The sequence below is a fragment of the Orbicella franksi genome, chromosome 4 (genome assembly GCF_964199315.1).
Source record: "Orbicella franksi chromosome 4, jaOrbFran1.1, whole genome shotgun sequence".
Lineage (NCBI taxonomy): Eukaryota > Metazoa > Cnidaria > Anthozoa > Scleractinia > Merulinidae > Orbicella > Orbicella franksi.
The window spans coordinates 20,312,528-20,337,264 of NC_138148.1; the positions used below are offsets into that span (position 1 = coordinate 20,312,528).

A 24,737-nucleotide genomic window follows, 5' to 3' on the forward strand; every position below is an offset into this window, starting at 1 on the left:
AATTTCCTTGGCTTTTGTTGGGATAAGATTTTTTAGTCTCATGATGACTCCTATTCTCTGGCTGGCCTTTTTACATATAGTAGTGATGTGGTCTCTGAAGCTTAGTTTATCATCTATTGTTACTCCCAAAACAGTCAGACTATTCGATGGACTGATTTCAGTGTTCTTTATATTAATCACATCTGTGTGTTACTGGTTGGCACCACTGCTACAGATGTTCATAGTCTGATACTTTTTAAGATTTCCTTCCAACAAATTGGAGTCGTACCACTCGGTAGCGAGAGCAGCGCTTTCCTTTAGTTTTGTGGTGACAGAATGTAAGTCTGTCCCTGTTTCGTAGATCTGGTGGTCGTCAGCATACATCGATAGGGGTGAGGTTATATTATACGTCATATCATTTTGGAAAATATTCCAAAGGAGGGGCCCCAGTGCGGATCCTTGCGGGCATCCTCGACTTGTACACCTATACGCGTTTGTAAGGGAATCCATTCTCACCCGATTGTATCGATCACATAAGTAGCTACGCAGTAGGTTTATCGCATTATCTTCGAATCCGTAAGCTTTCAATTTACTTAGCATTAGCGGAGGGTGGAGACAGTCGAAAGCCTTCGACATATCTGTGGATAAGATACTGGTGCACTGGCGATTATCCATTGCCAGTCTCCACGATTCTACTAAGCTCACAAGGGTGGTTTCACAGCTGTTATTCTTCCTGTAAGCGGTGAGGCCATCTGCCAAACATTCTTCGAAATTTATCGTGATTTGCTTGGCCAACAATTTTTCAAATACTTTATCTACGCAAGAAAGGACTGTGACGGGTCGATAATTTTCCTTCATGCAGCGATCACCCCTTTTGAAGACAGGTGTCCATTCTCCTTTTTTCCATTCATTTGGCCATTTTCCTTCTTCGATGCAGGCGTTGAATATTACGGAGAGTGGACGAGCTAGTTCTGAGGCACCAATCTTCATCATTTTTATGGGGATAGCGTCATATCCGGTCGCTTTGTTCGCATCAAGTTTTTCTAGGACCTCGCATACTTGCTGTTTGTTTATCTGTTTAAAGTCAAACTTCCAAGTTGATCTCATAGAGTTCCTGATTTTTTTTACACTAGGGTGTGCAGCAAACTCATTCATGGTTGACAGTTTTATTTTGTTGCCTCCAATACCGTCAGCAATTGTGGAAAAATGGTCTACGAGTAGCTCAGCAACTCTGTTTTGCTCCTTCACAATTGACCCACCATCGTCCAGATGGATTTCTGTTTCTCCTGCATGTCCTTTGTCCGTTAAGAAGGGTCTAAAGGTGTTAAAAAATTTTCTCGGATCATCCTGAAGGGCGTGAGCTTTTCTTTTCCAGTAATTCTTAATAGCTTTTCTTCTTTGGCGTGTGGCTTCATTTCGACATCTTTGCTTATTGTCCCAGTTTTCTTGTGTGTTATTCTTCAAGTATTTTGCTGTCGCTTTGCGTTTCGCACGGATGGCATTTTTCTATTCAGTCGTCATATATGGGATGTCTCTTTCTCGAACACGCATTCTTTTCATCGGAGTATGTTCATCAACAATTCCTTTCATTAGCAGCTGCCAATAATAGGCTTTATCATCTACTTCACTAAATATCTCACCAACATGCCATGGAGCTACAGACAAATGTTCTTTGAATACCTCTGCGTCAAAGCTCTTGTAACTTCTAAAAGATATTGTCTTTGAACGGTGGATTTTCGCTTTGTTTCTTAGGATACCATAAATTAATGCGTGATACTTACAGTAGATTATGTTATATTTAGCTACTAGTAACACCGGTTCAACGTTTAATATGATTGTCCCATCTAGTGCACGCGGAACATGAAGTCTCTCTTAGAAAACGTTTTCTTCTGACATCTGAGCATTTTATTAGTTATTTTATTTTTCCGAATAACTTTAACAAAACAGGGATTCTATAAATCAAAGGTACCTACATCCATATATGTCACAACAATTCACTCTTAATTTAATAAATGGACCAGCCACAAATGTAACAAACTGTATTAACCATCACGCGTAATAATGTAGGGCGCCATGATCGGCGGGGTCGCACTATGAGATCAAGCTGCAGACGCCATCCTAACGGATTGAAATGAGGATAGTAACTATTACAGTTAACGCAGAGTAAGCGCGTGGATGTCCCGTTAGCGGACAGCCCAGAGACCAGAAAAAGAGGTCCGCTGAAGAGAGGTGTCCTCTAATATAGGAGGTTAAAAATGCAGTGTTTATATGTGGCTAGGGCCATTACTAAGCGTCCGCTTAAGAGAGATGTCTGGTATTATGAAATATGTCATTAAGTAATAATTGAAGTAAGGTCCGTGATAGTTCGTATTTCCTTCCTGCTTTAAAGGAAGGACGTCCTTCTTTTGAAGGTCATTCCAATGAAATAAAACTCAATACAAAACAACAGAAAAAAATGATAGGTCACCATACTCGTTTGCGAGAAAATGACAATTTACCTCTATGGCGAGGTCCACCTGTAAAGAAAAAGCCGCCTTTTTTTAATGCGAGCGCGCTAATCACGCGTGAAATTATGCGCAGTAGGAATGCGCGATGCAATACTGGAGAATAACCTTAAAACATTCAGGAATAAACGTCAATTGCAAGTCAAGAACACTGAACTGAAAATCAAAGTCTCCGGCATGTCCTATTATTATCTAATGTGAACCTTATTTTGTAGAGATAGTTAAGAATTCATGAAATTTTCCGCTCTAATAGTACTCGAATTTAAAGGGCAAGCGGTCTCCCAAAGTTTCCGATATTTATCGCATCTCACGTAAAGTCAACCAATGCGAAAAAAAAAAATTCAGTACTTGATGATTGTAGCGGTTGAACTCTGTTTTAAAATTAGTTTTAGCTCGTAGCTTGTACTAGTACTGGAGGAATTGAAGCTGTTCTTACTTCACCAAGTTGAATGAAAGGCACATGAAGCAACTAAACGGGAACCAAATGATCGGCGCTTCGCAATCCACAAACATTTTTCCTTGACACATTAAACTACAGTGTATATACAACAAAATTCTATTAAACTAGCTAGTTTAACTAGTTAAAAATAATTTCTTATGTAATGCAAGCCGCCCATAGCCTTTGTACAAGTTAAAAAGGAGCAAACATTCGCTTCAGGAAATAGTGGGTTGTTGAGAATAAATAACGGGCATATGAGAACAAAGACAGACTTGCGTCAATGGCTGAGTGAAGTACTTGACACAATCGAGACACAACACATTCTCCAGTGAATACAGTATACTTAGATTTACAGTGGAATTCCAATTTCTCGAACCTAAAGGGGAAACAAGAATTGGTTCGAGAAACCGAGAGTAAAATACAGTGTTCGAGTGGAGTTTGTCCTGGAGGGAAACGATTTTTGGTTCGAGTAAATTAATCGGGAGGTTCGAGAAATCAAGGGTTCGATATTCCACAGTATTCAACATATTCACGCCAGGCAGTGTAAGTTACCAAAGGGCCGTTCTCGCGGAAAATTTTCAATCGAGCCTGAATCGATTTCCGTAGCATAAAACTCCAGTGTGTAATCACGTTATGGTGTAAATGTTATAAATGAGACCGGCATTTGAATCTAAAACGCCAGGTCCCTGACAAAATACTATGTCACTATTCAGTGATTATATTACTAATGTAGTAATGAGTCTGGATGAATTATTTGCCTATATCTCGTCAACAAAGTACTTGCTTTAGCACATTAGGGTAACCCCTTCCACAATAGGAAGCTAATTCAATATGAACTAAAATAAATAAACTAAAGTAAATGGAGTGAATACTTTCAACGTCGACAGTTATCAGTCGTGGTCTACGCCTTTCTTATTTAGTTTTCCCCAGAACACGCTACATGAGAAATCTTAGCGAAAATGGAACTCTTCACAGCGGACTGAACAAAATTGTACTCCTTCAAGCTGTTGACTGCACGACTTCAGTTGGCAGATTTTGTAAATCCACGCCGATTTACAGAAGAAAGTATGTGTCATGAATTCCACCTGTTTTTCACGCAGGCGAGTGCAGTTCAACGACAACCAACGCAAGTTTAACTGATCCTCGTGGCAAAACTGATTTGGATAATACCCAGCAGTGTTGATCGATAGACGCAGTAGTCTGATATGTCCTGTATGTAAAATGTGGTAGCTATTGAGATGGCACGTACTTAAATATGGTAACGACATTTTGGTCAAAAGCAACATCAACATTTTGTATTGGGTAGCGTCGTGTTGCCAGAAAGTCCTATACAAGGTAACTATTGTCACCTAATGTCTGTAAAGTAAACCTTAATTAATGTCTGTTAAACTCAAAGAGAAAAGTTTGCTATTGATTTCATTAGCAAGAATTATTTCTACTTGCGAAGTGCTGCCACACTGATAACTAACTGTGCTTCTTGCGGATAAACGGTTGCAATACCGCAATATCTAGTAAAGAGGTCTGTTTTTTTTTCCTCACATTACATCGTTTGTTTACACTGGAGGAGTAGGATATAAAAGCAGTGAGAGGCTCTAGAAATGTACCGTACAATGACCTAATGGAAAGAGCCAGATCGCCGTGTTGAAATTGATTCTGTTCTCGTCTGCAGTTGTAATCAAGGAGAGCACTGCCACAGAGTACAAGAACTTTCAAATAAAATGGCGGAAAAGTCCATAAGAGAGAGGCGAGCGCTGGTACAATACCGCGCTATGAGTTTTAGTTTCTTAAATGCTACGTCTTTTCTTTCTCAGTTCAACAGCGCCTCAGTTCTCGTAAAGAGATGTATCTGAATTTCGTCTTCAGTTGAGGACTGAGAGGCACGTGGAACACTGGCGTTTCAACTGTTACCTGATACTTACGATAAACAAACTGAAATTTATATTCCAAAGAAAATTGAGAAAATGGATTACTCTGCAAAAGCTGCTCGAAACACCTTAAGTTATTCTAACAGTGTTGAAAGAGTAATATGTACATAAAAAAATGGCTTTAGATCACAGTAAGATTGAAATAATTTCACTACGTTTTCTAATGTTACTGTGTGACGCTACAAAACTCTGCGATTCAATACGACGTATCAATATTAACCAAGAGGCAATTTAAACGAATGCTAAATAAAGAATTACTGCACTCGTTTGTGCTATGTTTTGTGCTATTTTTGTGCGCGGACTCGTTTTTTTAAACAGTCAACACAGACGATATCCGTTAAAGCGTTAAGCCGCGCCTTTAACCGCTCTATAATTAATGAATTTGAAATACAACAAACGTTTGAAAAACAAATTAAAATAAGTAGGAAACAGCCTTGAGGCAGATAACTTCAAGTAGCACTCATCTTCTCTACAATCTAGTGTTGTTGTAGGAGTATCGAGCTAAAGGCAAAGGTTTCCATTTATAAATTGTAGCGAGAAAAACATGATGCCTTTTAGGTATTTACAAATAAAGCAGCGTTGCAAACACTATATGTACCTCGTGGCTATAGTTCATGTCTGATCACGCTTGTGCGGTCCAGTTGTAAAATCATTCATTGTTTGTAGCTCGTGTCTGAATCGCTCTTTTAGGTCTCCACTGGAGCACACGCTCTATTTAAAATTAATTTAACAATAGTTTTTAAAGTTTAAATATACCAATCAAATGACGAGTTAGGCGAGTGTCGCGACCGTTCGTGGTTTAGCGAGCATATAACGCGACACGCGCACGACGTTAATTTCACGGACGCGCGATCACTAACCACCACTAATAACAATTCTTGATTCCCTTTAAATGTTGGGGAAAAAATTCAACAAAGTCAGAACTCATTTTTTCATCTCTATCTTGCAGTTCAACTTATTGGCGGTTTTAAGTTTTAATTGGTTCAAGATGAGGTTACAGCCCGCGGTCTGTTAAGACAATACTTGAAATTCTTTTGCAGTTCTGTTTACTCTAGAATGGTATAATTAGTGACGCCTCTTTCTTTTCAATACATCTGTCATCTCTTTAAATGAGGTTTAAAAACTTCAAAGATGAGAGAAAAAATCCTGTATTGTGCAGTCGAAAATGATCTCAGACAATATACGAGCTAAATTCCACCTTAGTAAAACTTCACGGCGGTCAAGATTAATGAGCAAGATATATATTAACAAAGGAGCGAGATTGACGCAGATTCTTGAGAGCTCTCGCGATGTATACCTGCCATAAAGAACTGATACAGACACATTTTAAATAGTAGCTGGTATTGTTCTGTTACCCTAAATTAGTTTACTTTTGCAGTCAACATCTTCGTTCTTTAAATTACTGGAGATAAGTTCCACTTTGCTAATATTTGTTTAGAAATCGGTGCTTAAAATAGACACAATGAAGTTGTTTTATTGCAGAGCCTCATTGTTCAAAACAACGAAACAATTGTTTCCAAACATGATCTCTCTCATCGGACACCGAAACAGGAAAAGAAAGCTTTAAATGAAGATTGCAACCCTACTTGCACGAATATGCCGCAGATTATGGCTTCAGCTTACAGAATTCTGATTTAAGTGTTTACATGCCCTGGCTTGCACTATCAATATGGTCCAATATTTCTCTTAAAATATGCAAGGAATTTTAATGTTTGTAGAACTGTGAACTGGAAACGTCTGGGAACGTCTTGTGGCAAACGCTGAACAGTCTGTGGAACCAGACTGGATTATAACGTTTATGAAGTTACTAGGACTGGATGCTAAGAAGGCTACTGGGTTCTCAAGTTACTTTTCAAAATGTGTTTTGTTATTTATGTTATAATAAACATGCCAGAAAACCCGAGGATGTTTCAATCTGGAGTAGTTTCCAAGATTTGAAAGAGCCGCGTGGGTTCTTCTAGATTATGGATTCCTAAGATCAACGAAAATAAATTCTGAAACGGTATCTTATATTATCCCATTGGTGTTCTTTTTAATTTTTAGCGGCAGTGGCTGATTGTAATGGTTCATTGCATAGTAAGCCATATATATGTAGCATCTGATAAATATCCGCTTGGGAATTTCAAGATGTCCGCAGGGGAATCACTTTACCAGCAGGAAAGTGTTTCAAAAGCCACAGACACTGAAATAAATATCGCCATTACAGAAAACTACACTTCTACACAAATGTTGAGTTGTTCATGGCTTTGACATTGTGTCAGTGCCGGATAAATTGACTGTTCTTTCTATTACAGTGAATTGCTTATGATGTGAATACAACCTTTGCAGAATTTAAACAATACAAAGCGCCTTTCCAATATTCACCTCGGATTTAGATGTTATGCAATCCACAGAAAAGAGACCAACAAAAAAAGTTGTTGTTGGTAGAAAACATGGCTGATACTAACTCTATCGCAAAATTGAGTTTTTCTATTCTTGAGTTGAGTTGAGCTTAAAAACCCTACAGGTGTTTTCCAAATTATTGTTTTGCTTAATTCACAATTATGTTTCTACAATGAACGTACATGCTTCTTTCCCTTTTTCCTCGAAATATTCACTTCACACAACGTGCAACTTTGAATTCAGTTGCCCTGAGTTTTCGCATGAAAAGACTGTCTCTTGCGCTTACGATTTGTTTCGTAAGCGCTCAACATCGGGAAACATTCCAAATATTCCACAATCATTTTATTGCAAGACAAAAGTCAACGAAGCAGTAACACCAAAAGACCAATGAGCGCGCGGTATCGCTCAGTAATTGACATATTCAATCCAGCTAATTTGAATGGGCTTTTTCAGGCCATAAATAAGTATATTTCTCTGGGGACTCCAGATAATTATTTTGGCATACACTTTGAAGGTGGACAAGGCTTGTGAACGTCTTCGCAAATTTCATGGCGCAACTTGGCTAAGCTTTGGAAACTGAAAAGCATGGCTTGTAAGATCACCCTTCTGGTGTGCTTTATTTTTTTCTGCCAAATCAGCTGTGTTACAGCCGCTTCAGAATGCACTGGTGCTATACTGGCTTCAGTGTTTGGCACGATTGGCACGATACTCGTTATCGCTGCGATTGCCGCATTAGTGTGGTACTGCTGCCGTAAAAAGTCAGGTAAGGACATTTCATTCACGAAGCTTTCAGTTTCAAGCTGTTGGCGTACACTTTTTCATTCCTTCGACTGATTGTTCTGCACTATTCGTGTTTTGTAGGGACGTTGTCGTCAGGGTCCTCTGTCGACACTGGTAGCGAGCCGGACATTTCTCTCGGTACAAAGACCAAAGGTGGAGATATTGGTTTGAACGGCCATGGAACGCCAGTTACTTTTTCACATCGCTACAGCGAAGAAGCCCCATCGGCTGGTGAGTGAAATAAAAGTAATGTTTAGAATTCTGCACTATAGAAAAATATACTGCATGCCATTAACAGTTTTAAATACCCATTGAAACAGGAATTTTCCTGAAGCAAGTTTAGTATCCAAAACTTTCTCCACTAGTTGTGACACACTGAAATGTCTGTATGAATGTTTTCCTTTAGGAAAAAGTAAGTTATTATTTGTTTTGTCACGTACATAGGCTTTGGGAATCCTTGAATTGGACTACTTCCATATTTATGAATTTACACAATGATAAACTTAAGTAAATTTATTGCTGAAGAGCTGCAAACGATTATCAGCCACTTCGTAAACCACTTTCCCAGTCATTTATTGTTGAAGTTCGTACTGGTGAGACGTTCACAAAACAAATGATGTATAATCACATGGAAAGTTTCTCTATGGGAATATTGCTGCGTTTTTTAGGATATTTTTGTTGTTTTAATGACCCGTGACGGAGGCAGAGATTTCATTCGTCCCAGCCTCAGATCGTTTGGCCAGTTTAAGAGATTTTTACTTCAGCGGCGATGTCAAAACACTGATGCGAGAAGTAAAAAACCACTCCATATCTGGTGTGATAATATGCTGTCCGTGTTTCTGCGACGCAATTTCACGTTTGAGCCGTGATTACCGACGAAGTGATTTGCATAAATAGCTTTGGTTCACTCAAGCACAGAAAATTAGAAGAATCAAGAAGGCGACGGTCTCTTTATTTAGTTGATTACAGAAGGCATGTAATACGTGAAACTCTCTGGAAATAATTCAAAGCAAGGTTGAACACGTTTTGAAAGGAGTGAGTTACCGTACTCGTCTACAGGAATGTAAAAAAATAAATAATAGTAAATGAAAGAGCAAAAACACCGCAAAATGTCGAGAGGGAAATTCATACCATTTACAAGTGCCGGATATTTATTTTATCTCGGTTGCCGTGACCACGAGAGAAGGCAACAGAAGTTTTTAGATTCATCTCCGTCCCGCGTGCTGCATTTTAGTCATTCTTTACACATTGTGTCACATGTAAATAAAAAGCACTTTGACCTTGCGAATTCTGTGGAAAAGTCATTTAAACTCGATGAAGTGACGAACCTAATTTGAAATCTCCGGAAGCCCAAATGACAACAAAAAGTGCTGATTCAAATCTATTTCTCGTGGATTCTAGATTTCCACACGTAGTGCCACAAATCTCGCTGAGGACACACAGTTTATGCCGAAGTCTTGGTTGAAATACTCTGAACAATACAAAAACTTAACAACAAAGCTTACACACATTTCAAGCTGTTAGCTGTTTCAATGCAAGAGTTCTTCTATTGTTTATTGCTGTTTTGTCTATACAGAGCTCAATAAGTCAAGAATTTTTTTTAATTTCCCCTCAAACACGCTGTTCTCTGCGGTGCGTTTTATTTTACATAAAATGACAAAGTATCTTTTTATGAAACAGTCTTGATTTAGATCATCAGTTCTGGTCTTAAAAGTGATTTTCAAATCCTTTCTTTTCCTGTGATATTGTACTCTATATACGTAAACAGATTCTCCCAGCTAACCCTATAAGAAAACAAAGGAGAATTGATATGTTGACATTGCATGGTTGATTGTTTGAATTTCGGAGCATGCGCTTCGTACAACTACCTGATAATTGAAGGAAATTAACATTTAGCAGTCAATGATGAATGTTTTTCGCGTTATATATTTTTTTCGGGGGGTAAGAGGGGGTGGATAAGGTCTTTTGTCTCCACACTGAATGTTGCCTTTTTAACTCTCGTCTTGAACGCCGATAAAATTTCAATACAAGGAAACAAATTATGAAACATTAGTCGATCACTTCAGCAGTCTGAAAGCTGCATTGGGTTCAAAGGTCGTAAATCTGAACTGCCATACATAAATGTCACACAATGACTTAAGTTAGAAGAACTAAGTTAAACACATGAACATGTGTGGTAATTCAAGCTACAGTCATCATAGACTGTGTTTGAGTTTTTTTGTTTTTGTTTTTGTTGGTCTGATGCCCAGCACGTTGTCACCAAGTCGCTCATTGCCGCCACCACAAGACACATGAAAATTAATTTTGCATTTTCTCAGCATGTCTCGATAGAAACTCATCCCACTTTGCTTCATTAAATCTCCTTGATTTTCTATTTTTGTGGCAGACGTTTGCTTGTTTTTTGTTATTTCATTCGAGTAAGAAGAATTATATCCGATACATGTACAAACACTACGGTCAGAAAACCAGCAGACAATTGTAGTGAGAGATGTGAATTTAGGATAGCAACATTAATAAACAACTATTGTATGCTGCTGTCATTTAAATTCCTCAAACACCAATTTTTTGGCGGCAAAATGTTTGCAAGGCTACCTTTGTACAGTTGTGACGAAGGCAACTGCAAAGCACCTGTTTTTCGTAGCCTTCAAATTGCCAAGGTATTAATTGAAGTGCAGTTCAACCGGCTCTACCTTTCACCACATTTAAAGATGACTCAAACAGTTAAAGTCGAGACTTGCAACAGCTCTTAATGATTGAAAAGTTTCATCGAGATCATTGGTTTACAGTGTATTTCAAGACGGCTTTCTTTAGTCAAAAAGCCTTGCTTGATTAGTATGGCATGTATGGTTCATTGTGTGAAATTAAAACAGAAACTTATAGCTCTTAGTTGGGAGCTTAGTCTGATTGATAAAATGTTAGTGAATGAGAAACTCGTTCATGCTACCTTGCAACAGCTGACATAATCTAGAACCATTCTCTATTGTGAAATAACAAAATTAAAGAATACAAAATCGTCATAAAGCCGCAAAGCATAATGTAACCTGAAGGAGGCCTGGTGATGCATTGTTTATGTAATAACTGATATTGAGCTTTGACCTGCTTATAGTCGTGTTAAACGCGCAATTATGATTTAATTTGCCTTACAAGGAGTCCCATTATAACTGCTTTTATTTGTCTTTACAACTGTTCAGAAAAAAGGCAGAATTCAAATAGCAATGATATATGTGCACTGCCAACGACTTAATTTAACACATGGTTATGCTACTCATCTGATTTCATGATCTACATGAAAATAACTTTCCGTGTGTGGAATTTAATGAGGTTTAAGACAATTACAAAATTATTTGCGTCGCTTTGCTTGATATGTTTTTGTCGCAAAACGTCGATCCAGAACAGTTTTGTCCAGCGAACTATTCTTTATTCGTTTTCACAGGTGTAGAAATAAAAATGAAGAAATCTCTTAATTGCCTCTTGAGGCAAGAAACTATCCTTACAGAGCAACATTATCGATTGCCTACCTAAAAGCGTAGATTTTTGTACAAGCAACAAGTAAACACTGTTTCCGAACAGTATGCTACTTGATATAAACGCTTCAAAAATGTTATTTTTGCAGCCTACAACACGAGAGGAGTTGTCAACCCAGCATTTGGTGGAAGTCACGAGGTTCTCATTGACATGCCACCTCACCACGAAGGAGAATTCAAAATTGACATGGATGGCAGTCCATCTATAAAGCCCCTAAGTCATAAGGGAGACGTCAAAGTCGATATGAGTGGGCATCCAGGCATAAAACCTCCCTCTCGTAAGGGGGATGTAAAGATTGACATGGATTGGGATCCTTCCCTTGACAAGAATCTCACAGGTGGGAATCGCCCGGACCTGAACCTTCCTGAAGGAACGCATCCAGGCGTTGATCTCCCGGAAAATGAACTATCAGCAAGTGGTTTGTCAGGTGGAAGCCTTCCAGGTGCAGATGCTAATGTCGTCATCAAGAGTCCAGCCAAGCCTACGTTTAACGTGGATGGACCGAAGAATTTGGTAAGCAAATGTTATAATCGGGAATATGCTTTGTTACAAGTTCAAGCTGGCTATCAAACTTAAGGTCGGACTACATGATACGTTGATCTAAAAGTGTTCTACAGTGCGGAATTTAGCCGTCTGAGGATCTTCGAAGAAACTGTTCAGTAGAGATGCTACATTTCTCACCGTTATATTATAACGAAAGATAATGGACATACGAGGAACAAACGGGAGATATTGCAGGTTTTATAAAATTAGGGTGAATGCTTTCGATCAATAATTAACTTCAGTCCCGGCGTAGCACAAAGTAACCCCAGGGAATTGCAACTCCCCTTGAATGATACTTCTTTATTACAAGATACCTCTGGCATTATTTCACCTCGCCGTAATAGATTGATACTTCTGGTTGAAAATAGACATTGGGAGAGTAAGCCGGACCACCCGATTCGAATTTGAGCCCCAAAAACACAATACGAGAAGAATGCGTTCCATATACATGCAGCCTCCTTCCCGTGTCTCTTTCGTAATAACGATGTTTCCTTTCCCGCAGGAAACCATTGATGTCGATCTTGACCGCCCTGAGCATGGAGGTTTCGGTCTGTTGATAGCGAGGGATAAGAATTTGCCATCTCCTGCCTTGTTTGTTAATGAAGTCACGCCAGGTGGTATTGCAGCTAAAACAGGTCTCATGGACAAAGGTGAGAGAGTTTAATCTAATGAGCTTTAGGCTACGAAACTATCATTCATCTAACCTTATCAGATGAAATCTGGAACCGGGTTAATAAACTGAACACCTTGTATTTACAATTTACTTTGTTTTACCGGGTTATTTCTAGTCTGTATGAATCTGTCCAGAATGAAAAACTCATTGATTGAATGGAAAAATTAGCAATCATTAAGGACTAAAAAACAATGGTTGATAAATACCTTTGGATAATTGCCTCTAGATGGTTAGTGACGACAGTTGAAATGCCAACGTCTCATTAATGAAGAAAAATCTCTCTCTTTTTAGGAGACAAGATCATCGGAATTAATGGTGTCCCTATTGAAGGCATGCCCTATGATAGAGCTATGAGCCTCCTTCGAGATGATGAGAAACCAAAGCTACAACTCACGCTGTTGAAAAATGCCTTATACAAAGGAAAGGGTATGTATGTGTTGTAAAGAAAGTAAAGATAATCTAAAGTTTTGGTAAATGACAACTTATTTTGCACCATCATGGTTTTGAGTTACCATTCTTGTCTATTGCATCCTAGCTTGTATATTACATTTTAATTCAAAGCCAAATTGACTTGTTTCATGGCTGCTATAGGTCCTTTGTATATTGCATTGTACATTTAACAATTTCAATTAACTATTATTTAATACTAGTGACGCAGTTTATATAAATATAAAAACGTAACCTTTATTTACCCTTAGCAGTGTTAATAGCGCAAAGGCTAGTGGGGCCGAACAAACAACTGCAACAAATAATTCAAATTGAACATAACATTGTTAAGAATCCCAACTGGCCGGAGGCAAACCAATTGGCTATTTACGAGCGGGATGGAGGATTTTTGAACACTGGGCTACCGTGAAACAAATCGAGGTAGTGGTCAGAGCGGGACTCGAACCCGAGACCGCTGGATTACGAGCCCAAATCATTTTTACCTTTTAACATCTTTTCTTTATTCTGTATTTGTTTGGGTTTTTAAACGATTTCGCTCCTTGGCAGATGCATCCTTGGATCTACCTAAAGGACCTGTAGAGGAATCCTGCAAAATTGACATGGAGCCGACGTTACAAGCAGGGGTTCCATCTGTCGAAATTGAGGGACTGCAAGGTGATGCTCCTGATCTAGAAGAAGTAGACGTTTCTGCAGAGAAACCAGGATTCGACGTGAGTGGACCGCAAGTGGATAAGCCTGAAGTAAACCTAAAAACGCAAGTACCTGGACCAAATGTGTATTCAAACATTGATCTTAATGATCCGTCTTCTGACTTGAATCTGCCTTCACCTAAAACAAAACGTGGCAAATGTTTCTCTTGCGTGTCCAGTGACGACAAAGACGAGCCTTACCGCAAAGGAAAGGCGAATGCTGGATTAGATTTGGACAAGCCAAATTTGGATGGGTCTATTGATATTAAAGCAGACGGGAAAATTGGCGCGGGGTCAGATCCTGATGGAAAAGGATTAGGACTTCATGCAATGGGACCTAACTTTTCCGTTCCGTCTACGAATGCGAGTGGAAATTTGTCTGGACCATCGGTTGAAGAAGAGGACTTCGAAATAAATCCAAAGGTACAGCTACACTCAGATAGCCCAGGCATCACAACACCAGAAGGCAACTTCAGAACGCCAATGTCCAGGCCTGATGTTGATGTTTCTGCTTTTCAAGTGGAAGGTCCAGAGAGAAAAGCCGGTATTCCATCTTCAGAGTTAGATTTGCCAATCAAAAAGAAAAAGCGAAGAAACTGCTTTTCTTGTGCTGTTGGCACCGACAAAGAAGAACCGTACAAAAAAAGAAAAGGGAACGTTGCTATTGATTTTAATAGACCTGATGTTGATGGATCAGTGGAAATGAGAACTGGTGATAGCTTCGATGTAAATGGCACTCACAATAATCTTGGAGGAGACACGGCAAATTTTCAACCAAAGGAACTAGGACTTCACGCATCTGCACCTGACGTAGATATTCCAAAGAGTGATCAACAGGGAAATATTGAGATCTCTGGTCCAAACGTCTCTTTGCCATCCTCACATGTGTCTTCGAAAGTTCCTGAGCGATCGTTGAATGGAGATCAAAGTGTCAATGCCCCACATATCGACACAAGAGGAGAGAAAATGAAGCCCGAGATTTCAGGACTTGATGTCGACGTTCCTGCTGGTAAACTTCAAGACCGACGAGCACAATTTGACGTCCCATCTGCCGAGTTAGATGTTCCTTCTACAAAGAAAAAGCGTAGCAGTTGCTTTACGTGCGCAGGCGATGGTGACAAAGATGATTCTTACAGGAAAACTAAGGGAAATGTTGGATATGATTTAAGTGGACCCGACGGATCACTGGAAATGAAGAAAGTTGACAAGTTCGACTTAAGTCGATCCGGTCCTTATTTTGAGGAAAGTGGAATGCACAAGGAGTTTGGACTCCGTGCCGCTGGACCAGACTTTGAACTGAGCGGGGAAAATAGAACAATCTCACCAGGAACGTCAGGCATCGCAGTGAATACAAGAGGTCCGGAAATCAATGCCCCAGATGTCTCTAACGAAGACGTGGATTTTGATGTCAGTGGACCAGATGTTAGACCAAAAGCTAAACTAAGCACACGAATATCAGGACCTGAAGTTGATGTTTCAACGAGGAAAATGAGAGATTCAAAGGAAAGGCCGGACGTTCCGTCTGCCGATTTAAATTTTTCTTCCTCAAAGAAAAAGCGTGGAAACTGTTTGTCGTGCACAGGTGGTGCTGACAAAGATGAGCCGTATGGAAAGACAAAGGGAGATGCTCAGTTTGGTTTGAACGTACCGGAGGTCCAGAGTTCCACAGACCGATCTGGCCTAAATATTGACACTGAGAAGCCAAGCGTGGGATTCGACGCCAATGCACCAGAATTCAATTTGGAACTGGAAAAACCTGCCATAAGCAAGCTTGATGCTGCCAGTGATGGAAGAGCTACTGGTCCCGATTTTGATATACATACTCCAGATACTGATGTATCAGCACAACAACCAAGGCCTGGATTAAAGTCGCCTGAATTTGACGTCCCAAAAGCTAGAGGTGAGAGAACAATAGATGTTGATGGACCAGCCTTTTCTTACGACAAACCAAACATTTCCGAGCCATCTCTTGGCAAAACAAACGAAGGCTTTGACATCCCATCGTCAAATCGTGGCATAAATAGTCCAGATCTTGACGCATCAGTCAATACTCCAGATATTGGAGTCAAGTCGCCGGAATTTGGTGTTCCAAAACTCGGAGCTTCAGGAGAAATAGATGCCAGACCAAACGTTAATGCCTCAGACTTCAACAAGGCAAAAGACAAACTACAAACAGAAATCTCTAAACCTAATGTGGACGTACAAAGCGGAAATTTCAGGGGGCCAGAGGCAAATCTCCAAGGTTCATCAGTTGACTTACCTCCTATATCCAAGAGGAAACTTCGTGGCAACTGTCTATCGTGCACAGGTGGAGTCGATAAAGACGAACCATACAGAAGAGCAAAAGGAAACACCCAGTTCGATGTTGGCGGGCAAAACCTTGATGAATCTGTAGAGATGAAAAAGTCAGGCATAGGCGAACCTACGGTTGACATCGATGGAAGAGCTACTGGTCCCGATTTTGATATACATACTCCAGATATTGATGTATCAGCACAACAACCAAGGCCTGGATTAAAATCGCCTGAATTTGACGTCTCGAAAGCTAGAGGTGCGAGTGCAATAGATGTTGATGGACCAGCCTTTTCTTACGACAAACCAAACATTTCCGAGCCATCTCTTGGCAAAACAAACGAAGGCTTTGACATCCCATCGTCAAATCGTGGCATAAACAGTCCAGATCTTGACGCATCAGTCAATACTCCAGATATTGGAGTCAAGTCGCCGGAATTTGGTGTTCCAAAACTCGGAGCTTCAGGAGAAATAGATGCCAGACCAAACGTTAATGCCTCAGACTTCAACAAGGCAAAAGACAAACTACAAACAGAAATCTCTAAACCTAATGTGGACGTACAAAGCGGAAATTTCAGGGGGCCAGAGGCAAATCTCCAAGGTTCATCAGTTGACTTACCTCCTATATCCAAGAGGAAACTTCGTGGCAACTGTCTATCGTGCACAGGTGGAGTCGATAAAGACGAACCATACAGAAGAGCAAAAGGAAACACCCAGTTCGATGTTGGCGGGCAAAACCTTGATGAATCTGTAGAGATGAAAAAGTCAGGCATAGGCGAACCTACGGTTGACATCGATGGAAGAGCTACTGGTCCCGATTTTGATATACATACTCCAGATATTGATGTATCAGCACAACAACCAAGGCCTGGATTAAAATCGCCTGAATTTGACGTCTCGAAAGCTAGAGGTGCGAGTGCAATAGATGTTGATGGACCAGCCTTTTCTTACGACAAACCAAACATTTCCGAGCCATCTCTTGGCAAAACAAACGAAGGCTTTGACATCCCATCGTCAAATCGTGGCATAAATACTCCAGATATTGACACGTCAGTCAGTACTCCAGATACTGGAGTCAAGTCGCCGGAATTTGGTGTTCCAAAACTCAGAGCTTCAGGAGGAATAGATGCCAGACCAAACGTTAATGCCCCAGACTTCAACAAGACAAAAGGCAAACTACAAACAGAAATCTCTAGACCTAATGTGGACGTCCCAAGCGGAAATTTCAGGGGCCCAGACGCAAATCTCCAAGGTCCATCAGTTGACTTGCCTCCTACATCCAAGGGGAAACTTCGTGGCAACTGTCTGTCGTGCACAGGTGGCGCCGATAAAGACGAACCATACAGACGAGCAACGGGAAACACCCAGTTCGATTTTGACGGGCCAGACCTCGATAGATCTGTAGAAATGAAAGGCATAGGCGAGCCTAAAGTTGACATCGATGGAGGAGCTACCGGTCAGAAGTTTGACATAAGTACCCCAGATGTTGATATATCATCCAAAAAAGCAGAGATCGGTTTGATATCTTCTGGAGTTGACGCTCCAAAAGGCGGAGGTTCAGGAGAAATAGACATAGCTGGTCCAGACCTCTCATTTGCGAAACCTAAGGTATCGGGACCCTCTCTTGACAAAACAGAAGAATATGGGGACATCCGGAAGCCAGATTTAGGCACAAACATTCCAGATATTGAAACATCCAACAAGCCGAAGATTGGATTCAATCCACCTGGGTTGGACGTCCCAAATACCAAAGGCGCAAGACAAATAGACCTAAATGGAGCAGACTTTTCCTATGAAAAGCCGAACATATCTGGACCCTCGATCGGCCAAAGAGGTCAAGAAAACGATACTCCAAGACTAGATATAGACATTGACACACCACAGGGTCCAGGAGACTTCGATCTTTCTAAACCAGATATCTCTGTACCATCAAAAAATGGTGATATTACTTTCATCTCAGTCTCTCACGAAGATTTAGACCTCGAGGCTAGCTTGCCTGATATAGAGGTTTCTAACAACAAAAACGGATTCGGACTTGATACAAACGGACTCGACACAGTTATCCCCGGAGTTGAAAATAACTTGGAAGTTGTTGAACCAAGTGTGTCCACCCTTCATGCTGATACTTCTGCGTGCAAACCAAATATTGGACTGGACACGAATGGATTAGGCGTAGACCACACAAGTGATGTTAATTTTGATTTTAATCGTCCCGATTTAGACGTTACATCAAAACAAAGATACGGAGTGGACATGGCGGGATTAGACACCCCTGATTCGGATTACAGCTTTCCACCAATAGGTGACAAAAAAGAGCCATGTGAACCTCTGGAAATTAAAGAAGACAGAGGAAAAGACTTCGATGCTAAGTTCAACTGGGGTATGAATACTTCAACACCTAAGGCGCCTGAGGCCACCGAGCAACTCGTAGGACTCCCTCGTGGTGAAATAAACTTAGAGTCTAGTCCAGTGGAAGATGACATATCAGTGGTGAACACTTCTGACATCTTGGACCTCCATAGCACTCCACAGCCGGTTCAATCGGCGGCTTTCGATGAGCCACATAGTCTTCAGCGTTATGATGAGATACGACCTGAAATGGAACTAAGGCTTTTACCACCGACAGAAATGGACAAATCTGATCAAAGCTTCGAATTTGACATTCCAGATACTAGCGACGACAAGGCAAAGAACAGTTGGAAACCGGGTTCTATGAAGCTTGTAAAGGTGGAAGAAAATGTCACCGTTTGCTCAGCATCAATTGAAGAAAATGAATCGCATTCCCCAAGAAACAGGACACTGACACTGGACCGTGAAATTAGGCAGAAAATTGAAGTTGTATTTCCGGAAGAAGAGAAACAAAAACGTTCATCTAGTTCATCTTCATCTTCTTCATCTGATTCTGATGGCCAAAAAGAAGAGAAGTCAAAGCGAAAAAAGAAGTCTGGACTATTTAAGGCATTCCGAAAGAGTTCCAGTAGCTCGGAGTCTTCCAAGGAAGGCCGCACATCATTAACGCAAAAAGAAAAAGAACCAAAACCGTCCGCAAGTTCTTCGTCGTCGGATGATGAGGAGGGGGAAAGAAAGAAAAGTCCAGTAAAAAGTGATGTCACTCCATCTTCCAGGGAAGGCCACGCTCCAATAAAGCAAAACAATCGAGAATCAAAACAATCGACGAGTTCTTCTTCATCGGATGACGAAGACGTGGGAAGAAAGAAACGTTCATCAAAAGCTGATGTCCATCTAGTAAAGACCACAGAAGAGAAAAAAACAAGAACAACTTCGACATCCTCGTCGTCAGATGAAGCACCATCCTTCCTTCATGGGAAAGGCTTACCAAAGCGAAAGAGTTCAAAGAGTTCATCTTCTTCTGATAAAGAAAACCACAATGAGGAGAAACAATTGTTGTTAGCACAAACAACATTTGAAAAGAAAGAGCTGGAGAAACCAGTAACAAGCATTACGAATGTTCAACAAGACACGCCTTCGGTAGTTTCTCGTTCTGTGAAGCCTGTATCAGATTTGCATTTCGTAGTAGACAAACCAGACGGTGACATAAAGCCAAGAGAGCGAAAAAGTTCAACAAGCTCTTCGTCAGATGAAGAATCAAAATCATCCATGGTTTACAAAGTGGAGTACAGTATGTATCAGCAGCAGTATGTTGTAGAACCTGAGAGTGAACCCGATAAACCAGTACTAAGTATTTCAGATATGCAAGAGGACGCCCCGGAAGTGGTGTTGAATTCAGTTAAGCCCGCAGATCCCGATTTCTTTGTTATGACAGACATGGAAACGAAACCAAAGGAGCGAAAAACTTCGTCAAGTTCGTCATCGTCCTCGAATGCTGAAGACGTCCCTATGGCAGATTCGAATTCAGTAAAACCTATAAGCCCAGATTTGCCTTTCTTAGTTGAGAAACCAGACGATGAGATAAAATGGAAAGAACGGAAAAGTTCGTCAAGCTCTTCGTCAGATGAAGAATCAAAATCACCCGTGTCTTATGAAGTGCAAGACAGAATGCTTCAGCAACAGTCTATTTTAGAGCCTGAAAGCGGACACGAAAAGCCAGTGCTTAGTGTTGCAGACATACAAGAAGGCGCTCCGGAAGATGTGTTGGATTCTGCTGAACCTGAAGATCCCGAGTTCATTTTTACACTAGATGCACAAACCAAACCAAACGGGCACACAGGTTCCACAAGTTCCTCGTCGTCCTCGGATTCAGTAAAGCCTGCAGATCAAGATTTGTCTCTGTCAGTAGAAAAACCAGACTATGAGATAAAACCAAAAGAATGGAAAGGTTCGATGACTTCTCCATCAGATGGAGAATCTAGATCACCCGTGGTTTACAAAGTTGAATACAGAACATATCAGCAACAATACCCCACAGAGCCTGAAGGTGAAAGTGATCAGCAAGTCCCAAGTGTAGAAGAGATTCAAGAAGACTCTCCGGACGTGAAGTCGCATTCAGTCAACCCCACATATCCAGATTTCATTTTTATGCCAGGCTCTCAAACAAATCTAAAGGAACGCAAAAGTTCAGCAAGTTCCTCGTCTTCCTCGGATTCAGAGCCCCCCATTGATAGCAAGGACCCTCAAACAACTAATGTCCGAGACCCAAAGGCAATGGTCGACACTTCACTTCCTCAAAAGTATTCTGTAACCTACAATATTAAGAAAACCGATTGTCCAGAAAAAACAGAAAAACAATTACCTCCAGAAAGAAAGAGCTCAACGGGTTCACCTTCAGAAGAAATAGACGACTCCTCCCACTCATTAGACCTTACAGTTTACAGGTATGAAACGGTCCATCACGTGATAGCTCCCGATTACCCACCCACGGAGCAAGAAATGAAGTCCTCCGACGTGCAAGAACATTCGTTTGTGGTTGTGTCTCGCTCCTTTAAAAGACCTTCTCCGGACATCTGGAGTACCACTAGAGAAAACCAAGATGACCCACAATTCTTCTTAAGTTCCACTGATGTCCAGTTTAGCGAACCAGCGACCGACTTGACTTACCATCTTGAATACCCTTTCAATCATCCTGAGGTCGATGAAGACAAGAGTGCACACATACAAGAAGAAGGAATTGTCCCTGTATTTAAATCGCCATCGGCAGACCATGACATGTCTGACGTCTCGGCCCAACTAGAATCACCAGATGAAGACGGAACAGTTGACCAAAACAGCCACTTTACTTGGAACATACATGCGCACACGTTTGAGACTGTCTACCAAGCGACTATTCCAGAAAGGACCTCCACGGATGAAAACGGCCTGGAAATACAAGAGCTGGCACCCACTGTTGTAACGCGGTCTGTTAAAAGGACATCTCCTGTTATAACAAGTGAATACGACAACCTGGAAGAGGAACCTCAATTTTCCACTAGCTCCACGGAGGTTCAGTTTAGTGAGCCTAGTAATAACTTTGAAATCGAGTATCCGAAAAATGGCAAGGTTTTGACAACTGATGAACCGGATGTTACCTTGACAGATGAAGAATGGATCACGAAACACACAGTAGAAAAGGAAACACCTGACATTTCAACTCTGCTTGCTGGATTTGATCATCTCAACGAGGAGGCTCAGCAAAGCAGCGATTCAAGAGATAAAGCAGACGACGAGGAGATATCACCTCGTGAGAAAAGCCCCAAGGACATAGTGCGGCGAGGCTCCAGCTCACGTCTCTGGGACTTGATGCAAGGATATTTAATCGAACAACCTATCGTGAACGACGGTGGAGCAAATACTGAACTTGAACCTGAAAAGAGTGTACAGAAGGAAGAACCCAAGCTAGAGATAACAGAGTCGGTATCCACTGTGGAAAACAGTGTGCCTCTGTTAAACCAACAGACTGAAACAGTTCATCCAGTAACCCAACATGCGTCGAGCGTAGTGACTTACAAAATTCTCCTTGATGATAACGAACCTTCGAAAGAGGTGACCACGTCGATAACGAAAGTGGAACGCAGTGTTTCGGAAGTCACACCAACAGTTTCCAAATTTGAACCCGTTAATTTCCAGGTAAATGTTGGCGACAAAACGCCTGTTGTGAAAGAGCACACTACCTCCCACTGGAGAAAACAAATTTCAGTTCCTGTTGATGTCGATGATGATGAAGATCCCTGGATGAGACATTATTCCAAAGGATTGCAACGAGCCACTTCATACCAGGTCGTGTCTACAAAATCTCCAGCAAGTGAAGCACCACTCGCTCAAAGTCGCAGCTTAAGCCTGTCTAAAGTTCCCCATGTCAAAGGTGTTAAGACTTCAACCGAAAAAGAGCGCGAAAGAACAAGATATTCCATCGAGAGCCGAACTCGTACAGAACCAACGGTGTACCGTGTGACTACAGAACGGAGACCTTTGTTACGAGAATTAGAAGCAGTTCCACGAGTGAGAACGAATGAGAATGTGTTCTCTGTCAAAGACGGCAAAACCCAGTCTCCCAGGACCCAAACTGGGACAACAAAAGAAGAATCGCCAAGGGGAACATCTGGCAGTGGTCAATCCGTACAAAATTTACGTTCGTTCTGGGATAAGTGAACTGAGAAAGATGCCAAGAATTGCGCAGATAACAGGAACAAGTACAGGTACTAGCATAACGAAACTCCTCGTAAGGTTAGGAGTTAAGACACTGGAAGACGTTTTCAGTGGGTTCACGAAGAACTACAACAATCACCGATATACATCATCATATATGTAGGTTTTATGGGCAACCTATCGTTGCCCCGTACCCACCACGTAAACAGGTTCGTTTAAACGACAAAAATGGAAATCAGTTCCAAAAGTCGGACGTAAAACAACCTCTCACTTGTGTTTTCATGATGGAAACTAATGAACAATTTTTACACGTAGGTCAATTAAATATTGTTTAAACATGTTTACGCTTTGGTTAACGAGATAATATTAGGTTAACTAAGTAATTAATTAGCTAGTTATCAGCTACTTTGCAAAGGCTGGACAAATTTAAGCGTTGACCAAGCTCATTGCAAATACAGTCTACAGAAAGCTTTTGATAAATTTTACGTTTCACTAATTTTATGAGCAACAAGTATTAGATGCATTATGCATGACTAAACTTAGCAACAATAAATGTTTTATCGTGGTCCAAGGGAAAATAGTGTTTTAAAAAATTTTATGTCTTCAATTTTTACGATCACTTTAATGAAAGAAGGCAAATTTTATAACAAGCGGTATCAATGATATAAATGCAGCACAAAAATTTTCTTTCCTCTGATTGGCTTCTCTAGTTGCTTAATTGTACCTGTGGCAAATATTTTTGCGATTGTTTTTTGTTGTTATCACAAAACCATTATATGCTCTTCAAATTAACAGAATCTCAACTATTACCAACGCTTTACTTGTTTAAATCATTTTGTATATATTTTTAAAAGATCAAAACTCATTACTGGGCCACGCCCAAGTGGTGTGTTTTGAGGACAGATTTTCACTTGTGAATAACGAAAATAGAAATATAAAGTCCTCGCAAATTTGAATGTGTTAGGGTTAACAAATAATCAAAAACAAAACTACCCTCGGATCTCCTTGTTGAGCAAACTAAGAAAGACTTCACGGGAAACAGCTTTATATGTGACCACAAGTCCCCTAGTGATTATAGTAGTAAAGGGGAGACAAACACGTTGGTTGGGTGTGGTCTCTCTGAGAAGAAAATCGCCCGAACTAATGACTTGTCCGGAAGACGTGGCTCAGCTGACCATTTTAATTTTGTATATATTTTAAGATTTGTTTGAAAATCACAAGTGCAACAAAAGAATTTCACCGGTTGTGTTCAAAAACGACATTTTATGCTCATTATATTATTAATTCTTAAGCAATTAATTGCTATTAAAAGTACAATTTTACTAAACAATAGTTAGGGAACACTTAGCCAAAGATAAACAACATTATTTAACGACAACTTTTCACCAAAGCTGTAAAATATCGACTATGAACTTGTTATCGTTTTCTCTGCCTGTGGTTGTACAATTGCAACCTTTCTAAATCTTCAAGGAAGGCTTTAAATATGTTTCCTTCACGGCAAGTACCTCAAGAAACACTGTCATCCGTTTTCAACCACAAGCTCAAATAAGAATCCACACTGTATGTCACAGGACACGCAATAATGAACAGTGCTAAAGAAATAAGTGTCAGAGGGTCTAAAGACCTAAAATCTGTCAATAGCATTTTTAACCTTGAACTATCCATCTCCTTAAAGGTTGAAAAGAGTTAGAAATTGATGTTGTAGATTAAGCCAACACAAGAGATTTTATTCGTTACTGTATAGAAAGGTGTCCTTTAACAATCACAGTTTTGAGCTTATACAAGATGACAGTTTTTCCTTTGCTATGGTTGCTCTTGTCAAATCTATACATTTAGTTTTATACGATTTATTTCCAATTATAAGTGGAACTTAGAGACATTTTCACAAAAAGGAAACATATGGTTAGTGTTGTAAAGATTATAAATTCAATTCTGTTTAGCATGTACATTATCAATAAATTAATAAAAAAAACTTTTGTACTTCCTTTCTCTCCAGTTAGTGAGTGTAAAAGAAGTATT

At 40.3% G+C, this 24,737-nt stretch overlaps 1 protein-coding gene across 1 annotated transcript; it reads left to right on the forward strand.

Moving 5' to 3' along the window:
* The first annotated feature begins 7,702 nt into the window (after positions 1-7,702).
* On the forward strand, positions 7,703-24,703 carry LOC145483650 (uncharacterized). Its single transcript, XM_081462185.1, has 6 exons — positions 7,703-7,992; positions 8,091-8,240; positions 11,623-12,047; positions 12,580-12,727; positions 13,042-13,176; positions 13,744-24,703. Exons 1-6 carry the CDS (start codon positions 7,815-7,817, stop codon positions 22,719-22,721), a joined length of 10,014 nt encoding a protein of 3,337 aa, XP_081318311.1. The 5' UTR covers positions 7,703-7,814; the 3' UTR covers positions 22,722-24,703.
* The last annotated feature ends 34 nt before the right edge of the window (positions 24,704-24,737 follow it).